General features: G+C 50.5%; 1 protein-coding gene and 1 long non-coding RNA gene across 4 annotated transcripts in view; one reads left to right on the plus strand and one right to left on the minus strand.

Moving 5' to 3' along the window:
- Positions 1-894: 894 nt before the first annotated feature.
- Rnf220 (ring finger protein 220) overlaps positions 895-15545 on the minus strand; it is a 214889-nt gene continuing 200238 nt past the window's right edge. For all 3 annotated transcript variants that reach the window (XM_046469366.2, XM_046469367.2, XM_046469368.2), the window contains 7 exons: positions 7555-7651; positions 7270-7356; positions 7080-7135; positions 6869-6947; positions 2854-2962; positions 2638-2712; positions 895-1884 (listed from right to left, as the gene is read on the minus strand). In XM_046469366.2, coding sequence (XP_046325322.1) covers positions 1813-1884; positions 2638-2712; positions 2854-2962; positions 6869-6947; positions 7080-7135; positions 7270-7356; positions 7555-7651 — 575 coding nt within the window. In that variant the 3' untranslated portion in view covers positions 895-1812. The remainder of the gene's footprint in view (positions 1885-2637; positions 2713-2853; positions 2963-6868; positions 6948-7079; positions 7136-7269; positions 7357-7554; positions 7652-15545) is intronic.
- LOC131423196 (uncharacterized) lies at positions 4354-10824 on the plus strand. Its single transcript, XR_009224294.1, has 3 exons — positions 4354-5664; positions 6451-6997; positions 8938-10824. It is a non-coding gene; the product is annotated as an uncharacterized LOC131423196 (long non-coding RNA).

The raw sequence follows: 15545 nt of genomic DNA on the forward strand, positions 1-15545 counted from the left end.
TGTCAAGGAGTTTGGAGTCATGGAAAAACTCTGGGCTCTTGAATTTTAACAGAATTTATCAATCTATTTTTTTAATTACGACGACTATGACTACTTTTTAAAATACCTTCATTTATTTGTTTTTATGTAGTGCTGAGGATCAAACCCAGTGTCTCCCATGTGCCATGCAAGCACTCTACCACAGCCCCTACTCCCAGAATCTATTTTTCTCAAGACATCTTTCTGTTGTGGGCAAGGACTGGTCTGCACTTGCCTGAGAGGCATCCAGGATGCTGGTCTACCTAAGCAGCAGTGGGGAGTTGAGGGAGTGACCAACAAAGTGCTCTGTAGCCAGTGCTAGAGGCCTAGCTCTAGTTCCTTAACTTGAGAGTCCATCTTGGATAGCAGGAGTTTCTACTGTTTAATTTGGGGCTCTAGGCAGTTACCTACACCAGGCTTGTGGGCACTAGGATGAATAGTATAAAAGCCCAGAAGCCCTGAGATTGTGATCCTGGGGGCACCTTTCAGGGGACTAGAAAGGAACAGAAACCTGGGGCTTGGGTTTTTAACCCAAGCCTGCAGTTGCTCCTGCCCTAGGTTGGGGGATAGAGCTTGCATCCCCTCTGTACCCCCAAGCTCTGACCTCTTCTATGATTAATGAGCTGACGATTCTGCATCAATAAGGAATTAACCTAGAGCCCCTACCCATCAATAGCCAGGAGCCCAGATCTCTAGCCCCACCCCCACTCATGCTGGAATGCTCCAGGGCCCCTAAGCAGACCAACACTGTATGGCTCTACACACACCTACATCTAAGTCCTCTCCCCAATACTGCTGCCTAGAATTAACCCCTGAACTGCCTCAGTCCAACCCCTACTATCAACTCCCTATCCCCCATACATATACACAGGCAACAGCTGTTTATATTGGTTTAATCCATGTCAAATGTAGTTTACAAAGGGAAAGGACAAGTACCTTTGTATAGAATATACAGACACAGCATCACACCATGGGGCCCACAGGAGGGGCAAGGAGACAACTTTTCCCTGGGAACAGCATCTCTACTCCCAGGAATGGTTCTTAGCAGAAGGCTGTGCAGCCAGGGGCGCCTTCAGTCAGCCCTGACCTCAGCTTCTGCTTCAGCTCGGGACCTACTTCCTGCCCCACCCTCAACTCCTTATGAAGAGCCCTATGAGCTAAGACTAAGGAGAGGGTCATGTCCCTCAGGGCATGTACCCCATGTCTGGGAGAAGAAATATACACCACTGAACACCGAGCACATGGGAGAGGGAAGGGACGCCACGGGAGAGGGAGAAGCAGGTACCCTAAGAGGTGGTTGGGCCGAGCCCCCAGCCAGACCTGAAGGAGGCACTGCTTCCAGAGTTCTTAAAAAAAAACAGAAGAAAATCATACAACCAAAGGTGAGGGCATGGAGGGCAAAGGAGTTGTCCCATTTATACACAACATTGTAAACATACATGGTCTATATTACATGTGCTTCAGTCTGGTGTTTGCATGTCTGTCTGTCCATCTGGGAGCTGTATCTCAGGAGCCTTGCCCCTCTACTCCCCACCCCTACCTCCCTGCTCCACCCTGGGAACAGAGGCCCGGATGGGTATGGTTCTCAGGCTTGGTGGGAGCCAGCAGGCAAGGCCTGGGCCTCAGCCTCCACTCTGGCTCCAGAGTCCTGTGTGTGTGTATGCTTGTGTGCGCGCATGTGAATGTATGTACACGGGGAACCTGTGTGCAAGTATGTACAAGGGGAGAGGGTCACTGTCACAGAGGCTGGGGGCAGATGAGGCTGCTCGAGGCAAGGCCTGCTGGGTGGCTAGCTCACAAGTAGATCCTCCGAAGGTCTCCAGGCGCTGTGATGGTGTTGCACTGAGGGCAGAGCTTCTTGGCACCCTGCAGGGGGAAGAGGGCTATGATCAGACACGTGCCACATTTATCCACGTGAGCACTTGGGCCTACAGCCACGTCTCTCTGCACTAGTGTGTGCTGGGATTCTGGTTGTGTCAGCCAGGCTGGGGATGCATGGGCGGCCTCTGAGCAGGCAGGCACGCTCCTGTGTTGGGGGGACGCCAGGATCAAACCGCCTGGCCAGCCCCGCAGCGGGAGCCCCGGTAATGAGAACAAGGCTGGGTCCAGCTGTGGCTGCCGCGGCCCTAACAAGATTACATGCGGCCTTTGATCAGGACACAGAGCCCACGTCCGGGCCTTTTATTGCTGTCTCCGGGCGACATTTTAATGGCTGCTCCTGAGCGAAGAACAGGGCCAGGAGCAGAAGGAGCTTAGTAATGGGAGGGGGAGGGGCTGAGGCCCTGGTCCTGCTTACCCACCACAAGCTTACTCCTGACCTGGGGTCTCACCAATATGTGTGATGTGGTGGGCCTTCTAGGGGCGTGGGTGGTGGAAAAGAGAATGTAGTGAGCCCATGGAGGGGAGAATTTAATAAACCTGAGGTGGGGGGCAGAGAATACAGTGATTTTGCGGGTGGAGGGTACGGTAGATATGCTGGCCCTGGCTCTGTTCTATGCTCCTGTTCTTCCTTATCCCTCACTGCCCACCTCCCCTAAGCAGGTACAAGCAAAGGCATGAACACCCGGGAAGTGCCCCCCCCAAACAGCACCCCACTCCCCAACTTCCACACCACCTCACCAGGGTCCGCAGCCAGCATTCCTCGCAGTGCACATGCCAACACTGGATTGACGTTAGGGGCATTGAATATGAGTCCTAGGGAAAAGGTGGGCAGAGAAGGAATCACTGAGGCAGGAACACCCTTCAAAGAGCCTAGATCATAGTTGCAGTGACCCTTTCCAACACTCCAGAGCACTAAAGCCTGACCAAGGGCACCCCAAATTCCCTCTTACTTACCATGCAGATGAGGCATTTGTATCGGTCCCCCCGAGATAGCTGCCGTTCAAGCTCCCTAACCCGAGCCTTCAGGGCCTCAAATGTGGTCACAGCTGAATCTTCAGTGATTCTATAAAGAAGATGTATAGTTGGGTAGTAGGCTGATATCCCCAATCTGAACCTCCAGCCTGCACCTCCCTTAATCCGGAACCACATGTGTTTCCTAGACATCCCACATGCTCTTTCTCCAATGCCCCATAGCTGCAAACCCCACTTCAAAACTAAACCCACTCTTTGTTCCTCCATCTCCACTTGACGAATTTCCGAACCAGATACCTGAGAACCATTCTCAATCATTCTGAGTCATTTTCAACTTCAAAAATCTCTCACTTCTCTCCTAATACCTCTGGAATCACTCCCTTCCTTCCACCCTTACCATTTCTGGTTGGGCCTCCTGGACTACTCTATCGATAACTCCACTAACCTGAGCAGCAAATAACTTCCCCGCTCTAGTCCTTTATCTCCATACCATCCTTCCAGCACCTAGAACTTACATAGTGAAAGCAAATCTGACCATTTTTACTCCAACATTTCAATGTCTCTCAGACTAAAGCTCTAAAACATTTCTTCTCACTCTGGCCCTATCAGCCTGTACTCCTCATCACCCTGCCTATCCACACAAACTGGGCAGTGTCTCCAAGTGTACCACCCTTTCCCAGTCTCTTGGCCTCTTTGCACTTTGTTTCCTCTGGGTCCTCCCAACCCCCTCGCCCAAACTCACCGTTCTGCTTCATCATCATCAGTACCACTACTGGGGAATTTTGGGGCATCCTTTATCCAACTCGACCCCAACAGTCTAACTGCAAAGATCTTTGTGTCCTCCACTAGACTGAGTTCCCTGAGGGCAGGCTGCTCACTTGGCCAGTATTTACTCTGGACATAAGCCCCACTTCTGGCATCTGAGCATGAGTAAACATTTGCAAAATGAAGAGCTAGTCCAACCTCTAGGGAAAGAGAGATGTGGGGCTGGACAGATCCCATATAATCTAGGTCCCTTTGCCATAAGCCTGGCTTCCCTCGAGGGCTCCTTGTTATTTCTTCCTAGGCTCCATTTGATACTCTGGTAAGCCTCAGCCTGTTGTCCAAGCCCTGTACCACAAGGTCCCTATGACTTTTCCAAGACCGGTCATACTGCGGAACAGGGAATAGTTAGGACTCTTCAAGGATCTCTCCTGCCCCTCCTAAAACACTAGTGAATAGGGCTACTCACAGAGGGAGAAAAATACCTGCTGGAAGAGTAGAAAAACTGTACTGGGGATGGCCTTAGGGAATAAGTATGATGATAATACAAAGAAAATAGCTAAAATTTATTAATCACTTACTAAATGCCAGGGATTATACTGAGGAACTATAATTATTATCCTATTTACACCTCATAAAAACCTTGTGAGAAGGTTCTAATATTCCCATTTCTATACATGAAGAAACTAAAGCACTGAAAAATTAAATAGCAACCCATTGTTCACAAAGATTCCAAGGTGGCAGACTGATCCTGTGGTCAACTGTGTGACTGACTATTACTCTATACTGGTTTATAAGGAGATGGATCTCCAGGCTAAGGGAACAGTAGAAATAAAGACCAAGAGGCCCAAGAGTTCAGTTGGGCTGGAAGGCTCACTTGTAGGTAGGCAAAAGTTGCTAAAGTGACAGAGCACACTTGTCTGGCAACTCAATTCCACAGTCAGAAACTGAACTATCTCATGGGTGATGGGAATTGTGAGGATATTAGAAGAAGGGTGTGATAAAACAGCTAAGGTTCCATAGGCATTTAATAAGAATGGGAAAAGTAGGACTGAACAGGGTAGGGAGGCCACAGGTAGAAACACAGTGAGGTGTGGCGTGAGCATGGACAATATCCTGGGGGTGCCTGTTCTGCCAGCTTGGGCGAGACAATGGTCCAGAAAGCTTGAAGTGGCTTATTACTGTTAGATACAAGTAGTCCTGGGGGATGTAAGAAGGGTAGTGGTAACATTTGATGGGCAACAACAAACTTCAATCTCTGACTTTTTTCTTTTAGGGTGCTAGAAGCAACACAGAATATAACTCCCTAGTGGTCTGTGTTCCTGCACTGGGAGTGCTCTAGATCCACCAGCTCATGGATCCATGATTCTTTAGGCCTTGCTTCTCCAGGGATGCTGGGAAAGGCTGTCTCCAGCATACTGATTCCCACTCAGTCTCCTGGCTCTGGAAAGTCTTCACCCCACCCTCACAAGTACCTGCATAGCTGGCTCTTCCCTGGCATTCTGCCTGATGCCATATGTACCATCTCCATCTCGATTGCTGCTAATAAACTCCTGATAAGGATGGGGAGTTATGCTCCCTTCTCCTCCAAGACCCATGCTAGGAATTTCAAAGATGGGAAACAAATGCCTAAGAACTCCAAGGCCACATCATAGGCCAAGATACAGCTCCAAAGCCCACCTGTCCTAGATTTGCTCAGCACACACCTGGCCTCTAATCTTTGCTCTGGTGAAATACCCAGTCCTCCAGCCCCGGACCCAGCTTGGTTGTGAGCTATTCTTGAACCCCTCCAGGACATGAGGAGGTCAGATTCCCAGAGGAAGCCATAGCATCCTGCCTTTCCCCTTCCCTGGAACATGAAACAGATCTAGGGCAGGATTCCATACTTTGTGGATGAGGAAGACAGAAGTCATGGGGACGGAAGGGCTCCAATCTTGGCTAATCCAGACCTCCTGGTGATCTCTGCACAGGAGCAAGCCAATCCCCAACTCATCCCAAGAGCCCTACCTACTGGAGCCTGTGCTCACACAGGTGGGACTTCCCCCAGCCTTGGGTGGGTAGCACCTTCATGGATGGCCACTGGCTCTGGCCCCCCATCTCCCCCTCAAGCGCCATCCCTGATTAATGATCTTGTCTTTCTGATTTATGAGCAGCCCCTCCAGACGAGGGTGGGTGCCCCTTACAGCCCCGCCCGCCCCGCTCAGCTGGAGTAGGAGAGAATTATTAAATAAACATCCATACGTCATTCCTCCCCCCCAAAGCTGGTTGCGCCGAACCTGTACGGCCCGCTCCGGCGCTGACACGGAGCAGCTGCAGTGATTCATGGGCAGCCGGGCCCTGCGCTGCGGCCCATACATCATGCCAGCAGCACTCGCGGCCCCGGCCGAGATAAACTGATCAACCACAACGGGCTGGAATGAATTTATGACAACACAAAATGGAGGGAAACAAATGGGAGGTGACCCTGGGCCACCGACCCAGCCCTGCACCGGCCTGCAATCCACTCTCCTGGCAGGAGGCAAGATGGAACACTGGTCCTAGAATGAAGAGGCTGCCTTTTAACCCCAGGGAACCTACCCTGCAACTGGAGGGAGTGGGGTGGGTGCAGGGAGATAAGCAACGGCCAATGGCTGCAGCTCTAGGCAGCCCATACTGGACAATACCACCTCCTAGGGCCAGAACTGGTCTTGCTTGGGCTTCTGGAAAGGCAGTGAGATGCCCAGCTGATATCAAATCCTTGTGGCTCCCAGGGATAGAGGCCAGAGAGGCTGCCTGGCCCTAGGTAATGTACTAATGGATCTCTTTTTCCCCTGCTAGAAAATCCTGGCCAAAAATTCCTACCAGAAGTGATGAGACCCAATGTTCCTGCCTAAAACCCACTGCGAGCGCCACCCGGGACAAGAAAAATGAAACCAATTTAGCTCCCGATTAAGAAACAGAAACTGGAGATGAATCAAGTGCGCCGGCTAGGCTGGGCGGCCATACATCACATTCCCGGGCGGAGGCCGGCGCAGCGGGCAGGCAAGCAGGCGGACTGTACCTCCCTCCACCAAGGCTCCCAGGGCTGTGGCCCAGCGATCAATTCACAGAGTCACGCTTAGCACCAGCTGGGCTCCAATGCCAGCCGTGCGCCCAGGGCAGCAGGACTCAGCTACACTTGGGAAGGCCAGAAGCCCTGGCAGCAGCCTTCCTTCCAGCAACCCCCGCCACCCTGCTCCTGCACAGCCGCACTCACTTTTCGATGTCACTGTTCTTGCACGTCTTCTGCATGGCCTCCTGCTTGCTGCTTTCACCATTGCTGGTGGATGGCATCTCTGCAGGGACACAGGGACAACTCATACTTTGGACAGAATGGATAGCACAGGTGAGGGCTTGGGCTTGAGTCAGTCACCACTATCTAGGAATCCCTCTCACACTCATTACTGCTAACCTGGGTCAGGACTTACCATCACTGGCCCATTTAGAGAACTCAGGTGTGATGCGGGTGCTGGGAGGGCCACCACTAGAGAAGAAGAAAAAAGAACACAGTGAGGCCTGAAGGAATACAGACAACCCTGCAGGTGGGTACTGGGTTGAGCCCTGCCTCGGGCTTTCTATCCCACCACCCCATCATGCTACGCCTGTGCCCACACTTGCTTTAGGACTGCGCCCCGGAGTGCCTCTCTCTCCTTGGCTTCACCAGGTTCCTCGCCTGTGCAAGGGATGACGTCAGCCTCCGTGTATCTGGCATGGTGGTCAAGGACAATGGATCCTAGTTTTGTTGTAAGCCACGAGGGCAAAATGCTCAGGATTCCCAGCAGCCAAAGTTGAGCCTCTGACCCTGGAGGTGGTGTGGGCAAGTACCAGAGGTACTAGCTACTTTTCCTATTCCCAACGGCCTTCTGTGCCAGCCCCACCTTGCCCATAGAGACCCAAGGATACTGTGGCTTCCCATACTCCAGAGTGTCATCCCCATCCACATCCAAGTCAGCATCACTGTCCGGGTTCTCTTTGCCGCTGCACATGACGAAGCCAGAGCCTGTGGGAAGCAGGGTATGAGGAGGACCATGGACCAAAAAGACTAGGCCAAGTGTGCTTTATATGCTGCCTCTAAGTAGGAATCAGGTAGGAGGGCGAGATGAGGCACAAATAGAAACTTGGGCTTAGGATATATTGAATCAGATACTTAAGTGCTCCTGACTGATATTTCAGTCCTTTTACAATGCATATCTCTTTCTCTCTGTGGTCTCTGTTCATAAATTGGCCCATTCATATGCTATGTCAAGTCCTCAGGCAACACCCTGCCCTAGGCTTGCTATCCATCTGCCTTCCAGTTCCAGGAAGAGCAAAAAGAAAGTAGGGAAATCCAAGTGCAAAAGGTCGGCCCAGCCCCAACCAGGACCTGGGATTCCTTATGTCCCACTGTCCAGTCTGACAAGTCCATCAAAGAGAACAGGCTGATTAAGGCCAATCAGAGCCATAGAGCGGGACCCCCAGCCAACATCCTGATTTTGGCCGCTAGGTCCTTGCCAGCAAAAACTCCAGGCAGCTGTTCAAATATTTGGTGTCTGAAGCGCCTGACATTAATTATTCATCTCTACCTCACGCAGCCCAGATTCCTGGACAAGTGTAGTTATAAAGGGATTAGGAATGGACAGACAAGGGAGAACAGGCATGCACACCTGCCTCTCAAAGCAGTCTATGAAGGCAACCAGACTCGGCTGGGGCAGGCCAAGGGCCAGGCTGAACCCTAAGCGGCTGACCACTTGAGGTTCATTTGACAAAGCCACAGGCAGACTCTTGGCTAATGGGGAAGGGTGAGTTAATGAGACCATACCAAGCCAGCTCACCTGCTGGATGGTGTCCGACTCCCAGAACCACCCTTCTTGAAAGCCCACGGTCAGGGACCATAGAGCTGCCCTCCAGCCATTGCCCTACTTCTCTATGGGTCTCAGACCATAGCTACTAGCCAGCATGGCAGCTCTGCCAGGGATGGCGGGGGGGGGGGGGGGGGGGGGGGCTCTGTGGTTAGTAGGATCTGTAAATAAATCTTTAAAGAAGCAAGGAAGCATTTAGAACTCTGCCCAAATGTCTTGTCCATTCTTAGGTGCCTACACTCTCATCAGAGAAATAGGTAATAGTCCTGTAATAGGTCCTTAAGCCTCTTGTGTATTCCTTCATCCTGCCTACCTTTTAGTTTTAATCCTTTGTTTTCCTTATCCAAAACCATGTATGACTCAGTCAAGTTCAGACTCTTCAATTAAATCTGTGAAGATCTATATGCATCTATTTCTCTACACTCACTCTTTTTTCATTTCACTCCAGAAGCCCTGTGCACATGGACATGGAGCCTGCTTGCTGTGTTCCAGCCATACATTGAGACCTTTGTTTATGCTATTTACTCCATCTGGAATGTTCTCCTTCTACCAAGCCCTGAAAAGCACTTTCTTCCTGATCCTCCTCCAGTCTGTTCTCAAAGATTCTATTCATCCCAGAGGTAAGCAGCACCAGAGAAAGAAAGAAAGAGGCTGGGCATTCCCTAGGCTCCACCCTCACTGACAGTCCTCATTTGCCCTCGACCTGGAGGCCCTGACACACTTGAACAGCAGGCAGGTCAGCAGCAGGGCCATTAAGCTGAGAAAACACCAAGTTACAGCTCTGTCTCCTGTTCAGGGCCAGGTGTCCTGACAAGCAATTCCCTCCTTGTGGGTGAGTGGCACCTCTATAAACCCTCTGACAGTTTGGGAGACAAACTCCGCCATCAATCAGAATGTAGCTATCAGGTTCACTTATAGCCTGTGCCCCCCGAGTCCTGCCAACCCCCCTCTTCCAAGTACACGCAGCTCAGCAGCCAGCCTCACATCCTCTGCTCAGTCTCTCCCTGCCTTGTGGGTGGGCAAAAAAGCAGAGAACCCTGGCACTACTCCCAAGCCCACTATGGCTCCCTTGGCAAATCAGGAAAGACAGGGTGCCATACCTGTCAGAAGTCCCAGCATATAAAGCAGTCCTGTGGCTTGAAGTCCTTTCCTCTGTAGTATAACTGCCTGCCCTGCTTAGACTAGGACCCATCCTCCATGGGAACAGAGATACTGTGGTCTCCCAAATCCTATATGCTTTATGCTTCATGTCTGGGTACTTCCTATCCCATGTAACTATAACTTTCTTCCTACGGGTCTACAAAACAAATACCTACTCGGCTGGCAAGTCTGACTTAGCTCAACCTTCTATCATTGACTGGTAGTGCCTACAAAGAGTAGGTGCAGAAGGAAGGACTTTCCACCTCTAATATTCTTTCAATCTTTATGGAGCACATACTGTCTGGCTCAGTGTGGAGAATACACAAGATATGGCTCCCCAACCTCCAGGTACTCAGTGGGGGATGTGACTTGCTCAAGTACTTATACACCTTACACGAATGTGTCCCTTCCTTGCTGTCCACCCAAACTACTGCGTTACTCACCTTTATTACCATGTATTGTCATTCTCCCTCCTCAGACCAAAAAGTGCAAGGGTCTCAAGTGTGACTCACTGCTGTGATCTCTGCGTTGTCCAGCAGGGCTGGCTAGGCCCAGAGCAGGTGCCATATAACATACCAGAGCAGTACTGGCAACACTGCTCTATGAGGCACTGGGGCCCTGTGCCAGAAGTAAGGCTGGGCCTAGAAAAACCTTATGACACAGCCTTCCCTATTCTACTGCAGCTCCCAGCCAGGTGGCAACCTTCTGTTCCTCTGACCAGTGAGACAGGAGGGAAAGTGTGACATCTTATTTGCCAAGGAAAAGGCCTCTCTGCCTTTGGTCTGAGTAGTCTTCTCTGACCCTTACCCCATGCCCCAGCTGAGACAGATGTTGAGAACCTCTCCCTACCCCCACAGGTGTTCAGAACAGGCTGCCACTGCCAATTTCACTCTGGTGTTGCCCTAGCCTGCTCCAACCTCCTTCCCAGCACATTAAACTTTATTTTCTTAATGAAATGTCACTTGCTGACTTCTGGCAGAATCATAATAAAAAGAAACGGCCATAAAGCCGTTTTATGCAGACAGCACCCCCGCCAGTTTACCCCCTCCTGCTTAGAGAGGAAGGCTCCACGGTCGTTTTATGTTCTCAGCTGCTGGAATATCCCAAGCCAGTACTCAGAGGCAAGATGGCACAGATAGCTCCTTTCCAAGTCTCTGGCTCCTCTTCCCTGAAGCTCAGGGAATACTAGGCAAGCTGCCACTTTTTTTTTTTTTTTTTAGTACCAGGGATTGAACCCAGGAATGCTCAACACCACTGAGCCACATCCCCAGCCCTTTTCATATTTTATTTTGAGACAGGGTCTCGCTAAGTTGTTGAGGCTGGCTTTGAACTTGTGATCCTCCTGCCTCAGCTTCCTGAGCTGCTGGCATGAGGCATGTGCCACTGGCGCAAGTTGCTCCTTCTGGTGCTGCTTTCCAGGGAAGGAACTTGGTCCCTAGGACTTCTAAGATGACTCAGAGTATCCCTCAGTCACTAGGAGGGGCCCCTTACTAGGGTTCTACCCCACCTGAAAGCAGCAAAAAAAGGCTAGAAAGCAAACTAAGTCTGATGGTGAGCAATGCCCAGTAGAGTGGGAGCCAGGCTTGCCCGGTCCTGGGCAGCTGGGCAGTACAAAAACCCCTCTTCTTCCCAGTGAACACTCAGCAATACAGAGGGAGAGGGTTAAGTGCAAACTGATATATAAGTCTAAATTTTATAAAAACAACCCTTTTCCCATAAACTCATTTCTTCCTGGGTCATTGAGAAGGGAGAGAAAAAAAAAAATCAGTGTTAATTTAATCAATTGATCAAATGATCGATTGAGAAACTGGAGATGCCTGTTTACTGGGGGTAGTTATGTCCTGAAACCTGAAACCACAAAAAAGGAGCCATCGATTTCCTCACCTGCTACTCTCAACCAAACCAGAACCCAGAGAGAAAGAAGTCTGGGGGTCCTCTAGAGCCTAATATTCACATAAGGGGAGGGCAGGGACAACGCTTCCGGGGAGTTTTACACTGGAATTAGTTACAGATGCAGTTACGGTGTCTTGTGTAAACGCCATCGATTGGGGAGCTGACAGTCTGGGGAGCTGCGATGTGGGACAATCAATCGGCCTGCAGTGTCACCTGCCACCTCGCTGAACAGTTGACAATGCAATTATCCAGTGTGGAGGCAGGGAGTTGGCGTGTGTCAAACGCACTTAGCCACTTTCCGGGCCTCCTCGATAACGCGTTTCACTGCCTCATGTCAGGAAAGACGCTCAGAGACAGACGCCGTTTAAAACCATTGATACTTGCTCCTTCTGCCTGGATTCCCTCTGTCCCAGCTTAACAATTGTGTTCCAAAAGGCGATTAAATCCCATCCATAGCCACAGGGGACAGAAAGTGCCTTGCTCCTTGCCACCTCTCCTAACCCCTCCCAACAGGCGACAGTCATAACTAAAGGTGGTGGGGAGTTAGAAGCCTCTCTGCATTTCCAGCCAGCCTCCAGTTGTGTGCTGTTCCAACACCTGCCAGTGACTACACCAAGCAGAACAGCTGTAGTTGGAGACATTTTTAGTATTCAAGACCCATTTGCCTGTGCCCTTGGATTCACAACACCTCTCAGCCCTTTGTCCCATATCTGATGCTGAAGTTTTAGTAACAAATGGTTGAAAGAACTGCACCAAAGCTACCTTGCCTGTAGTTCTCTCTCTTGATTTCTCATTCCAGGTTGCCTGAAACCAGTCTAAATCTAAGACAGGAACCCAAGAAAAATGTAAGCTATAACCAGAATCTGGCAGGGCAGAAACGATGCATATCAAAATGTTTTATTCCCTCTCCCTACTCCACCTGTTTGATTCAAATGAGCTTCCTGCTCAATGCTTTCACCTAGGGCTCAATGACACAGCTGGAGACACCTTCCATTTCTTGTGTAGCCTCCTGGGAAATTCCTCCATCCCAACACTCTTATTTGAAACCAATCATTCCCATGTCCTTTCTTTTGCCTGTCTCTTCCAGATGAGAGGGACTATAGGTTCCCCAAATCCAAACAGGTGAACTCACTGGCAACTCACTCACTACCACCATAGGTCTCTTCTCTAGGACCTAATAGTAGCTGGAGTTAGGAAACAAGAAGAAAGGTGTACCATGACTAATCTGTCACATACCTCTTTTGACTAAAGGTAAGGGCAGGTTTGTCTGTGGGGCTATATAATTAGCTTATTTTCTACGGTTTGCATCTCTGGCATAGAAGGCCCCTGTTTTGCACAGGTTTTGTAGGGTACCCCAGAAAAGCATCTTTTTCTAACTACTTATCTTTTATAGGAAAAGCATTGAGCTTTGTGTGTGGCTCTCTATAAAAACAGCACCAGCAGGTTTGAAAACCTCAGGCTCTAAGACAGCAAGCAGCAGCTGAGCAGTCTGAGGACCTCCTCTAGAACTGCAAAGATTAGAGTATTTCCTAGATACCAAAAATTTCTTCTGACTTACTCTCTTGAAGTTTTTACCTATTTTCTTGGGTCTTTTAAACATCTGTTTCCAGCTGGGCCTATGTTGATGCTCTTCTATTCTGTCTGGTCCTTCATTCTCTCCTAAAATACCAATTTCAAGCACTCCCAGGCCTCAAACATCTGGGCTTTCCCCTTAGAAACCCAAGGGGTCCCATCCTGAAGACCATTCCCTCTAGAAAGCATTTCCTTCAAAACTCTTGCTTGACTGCTGCCTCCCACAGATGATTTCACTCAAGGTAACTGATCTGACCCATCAGCCCAATTACTGGTGGGCCTGGTGGGAAGGTTTGCTGAGAATGACGAGGAAGCCCTAGTCTGGGAGGAGGGATAGGGGATGATCGGATACGGAAACTTATCTGCAATTCTTCAATTCTTTCATATCTAACAAGGACAGCAATCTCTGTTCTGTCAGCACGCACAGCATAGCTTAAATGGGCCTCGCTGCTCGCCTGCTCATCCTGCCTCTGCCTCCCTCTCTCTGAAGTCGGCTGGGCAGCTTCTTCAGCTGGCGTTATCACTCCCTCTAACCGGTCTTGGCAGGCAATCTAATTCCTCCTGAAAAGGTCACCGCCATTTTAACTGCCTTTCAATCACATTAAGCACGCGCTGCCCGGCTTGCGGCCCAGCCCGCCCGGCGGGCGATCAATGTGCTGCACTGACACCAGCCAGCCTGGCGGGGCCACACCCAACCCCCCAAGAATTGGGCCTATTGGTTCTGGCCAGGAAGGGCAGGCTGACAGATGGCCAGCTTTTGCAGACAGGGTTCAGGAGCAGAGGCAGTCAGATCAGCCAGGGCCTCCCTTTGATAGCTCCCCCCACTGAGGAGGCCCAGCCTCCTCCGCTCTGCTCTCTCTGCCTCATGGCCCCCGTTGATCTCGCTGTAAAACAGCCTTTCAAGTCGGCCTGTCTTTTGACTGCACTAAGCTGTTTAAGAGGCAGCAGCAGCTTCTATCAGGAAAGCTGGAGCAATTCTCTGCAGATAAAGGCACCTCCGGCCGTTCCCTCTTCAAGTCTCACTCTCATTCTCGCTCTCCAAATCGCTCAAAGAAAAGCCCCCTTTGAACTCTCCTCAGGAATTCTTGAAAGAAACAACCTCGCAGTGTAAACACTTAGGGAAAACTGATACCCACCCAGGGCCTGAGAGCCCCTCACACTGCTTGGCAAGTATGTCCCAGCACCAGGGAAAGACTTCACAGAAACAGCAAGCCCTGTGCAGCTTTACCCCCCGCAAACCCTGAGTGCCCAGGAGCCATCAGGTCCAGTTTTGTGCCAAGAAACCTAAGAAGCTGCCACAGCAATGGAAGATATGAATAGTTACAGCTGCCAACAAAGCTAACCCAGAGCATTCTGGAACTGACTCTGTACAGACTGCCACCACACACCTGTCTGCACAATTTCTGGGCTCATGGGCTCTGCTATACATTTTTTTCAGGGCCTGAGACACACCAGAGATCCAGCATAAGACCAGAATGCAATGGCAACTACTGCAAACAGCTCAAGCTCAGGGAAATAGTTTGGTCTAACCCTCCTGATTTATGTTTTGGCTTGTCTCAGACACGTGGATAATGTAAGAGAAGCCCACAGGCATAATGTCCCATCTGGGCTCTCAGCCTCTTCACACAGCCAGTCTATGATGCATGGCACTGGAGGTTTCTTAGCATGAGCCCAGGTAGCATGGCCCCAAGGAGGCAAGACCTTCTTCCCAGATGCTGTGAGATTCCCTATGGACCATATGCAGTAGTACTCCCAAGGATGTTTCCAGAAAATGGGAAGCAGACGGGAAGCAGACTGGCTCCTTTATGATCACAAGCTGCAATGCCAGCTGTGCTTGTGCACAGAAAGAGAGAAGAGCTGGAGGCCAGGAGGCAGGCAGCTCCCTTTTTCCCCTGCCCAAGATGGGAGTTTGACAAGGACAATGACTTTGGCCACCCCACCAATTCTGCTGTCTGAACTGATATTCGGGGGTCCTACAAGTCATGTCCCTCCAAGTAGTTAGGAGGACATGGAGATGGGTAGGGCCCTGCAGACTCCTCTGCAGCAACTGGGGAGAGCCCAAGGGAAACAGGGAGCAGCTGGGCCCAGGCCCCTCTTGCTTCAGGGCAGAGGGCGCCCAGGGAGAAGGGATAGGATCAGAGTTAAAATTAGATTCACCAATGAAGCTCATGGGAGGTCAAATTTTGCCATAACTCACTCTCTGCTCTGTAACCGATTTCCCTGACACAGGGCTGAGGAGGAGGAGGAAAATCCAATGTGTTTGCCTGGAAGCCCTCAGGGCCCCCAGTGCTGGAGGTGTACAGCAGGTTGCTGGATTCTCATTTATCAGCCTTAAGAGGGATGGAGTGATAAATGCATAACCGTCCCTTTAATATTTTATGCAGGTGCTAACGCGGCTTGGCTGTCACCTTCAATGCATCACCCAAGGCTGAGAGCCCCCCTCGTCACTCC

Source organism: Marmota monax, unplaced genomic scaffold, assembly GCF_021218885.2.
Source record: "Marmota monax isolate L192 unplaced genomic scaffold, Marmota_monax_Labrador192_F-V1.1 WCK01_AAM20220418_F8-fsc00008, whole genome shotgun sequence".
NCBI lineage: Eukaryota > Metazoa > Chordata > Mammalia > Rodentia > Sciuridae > Marmota > Marmota monax.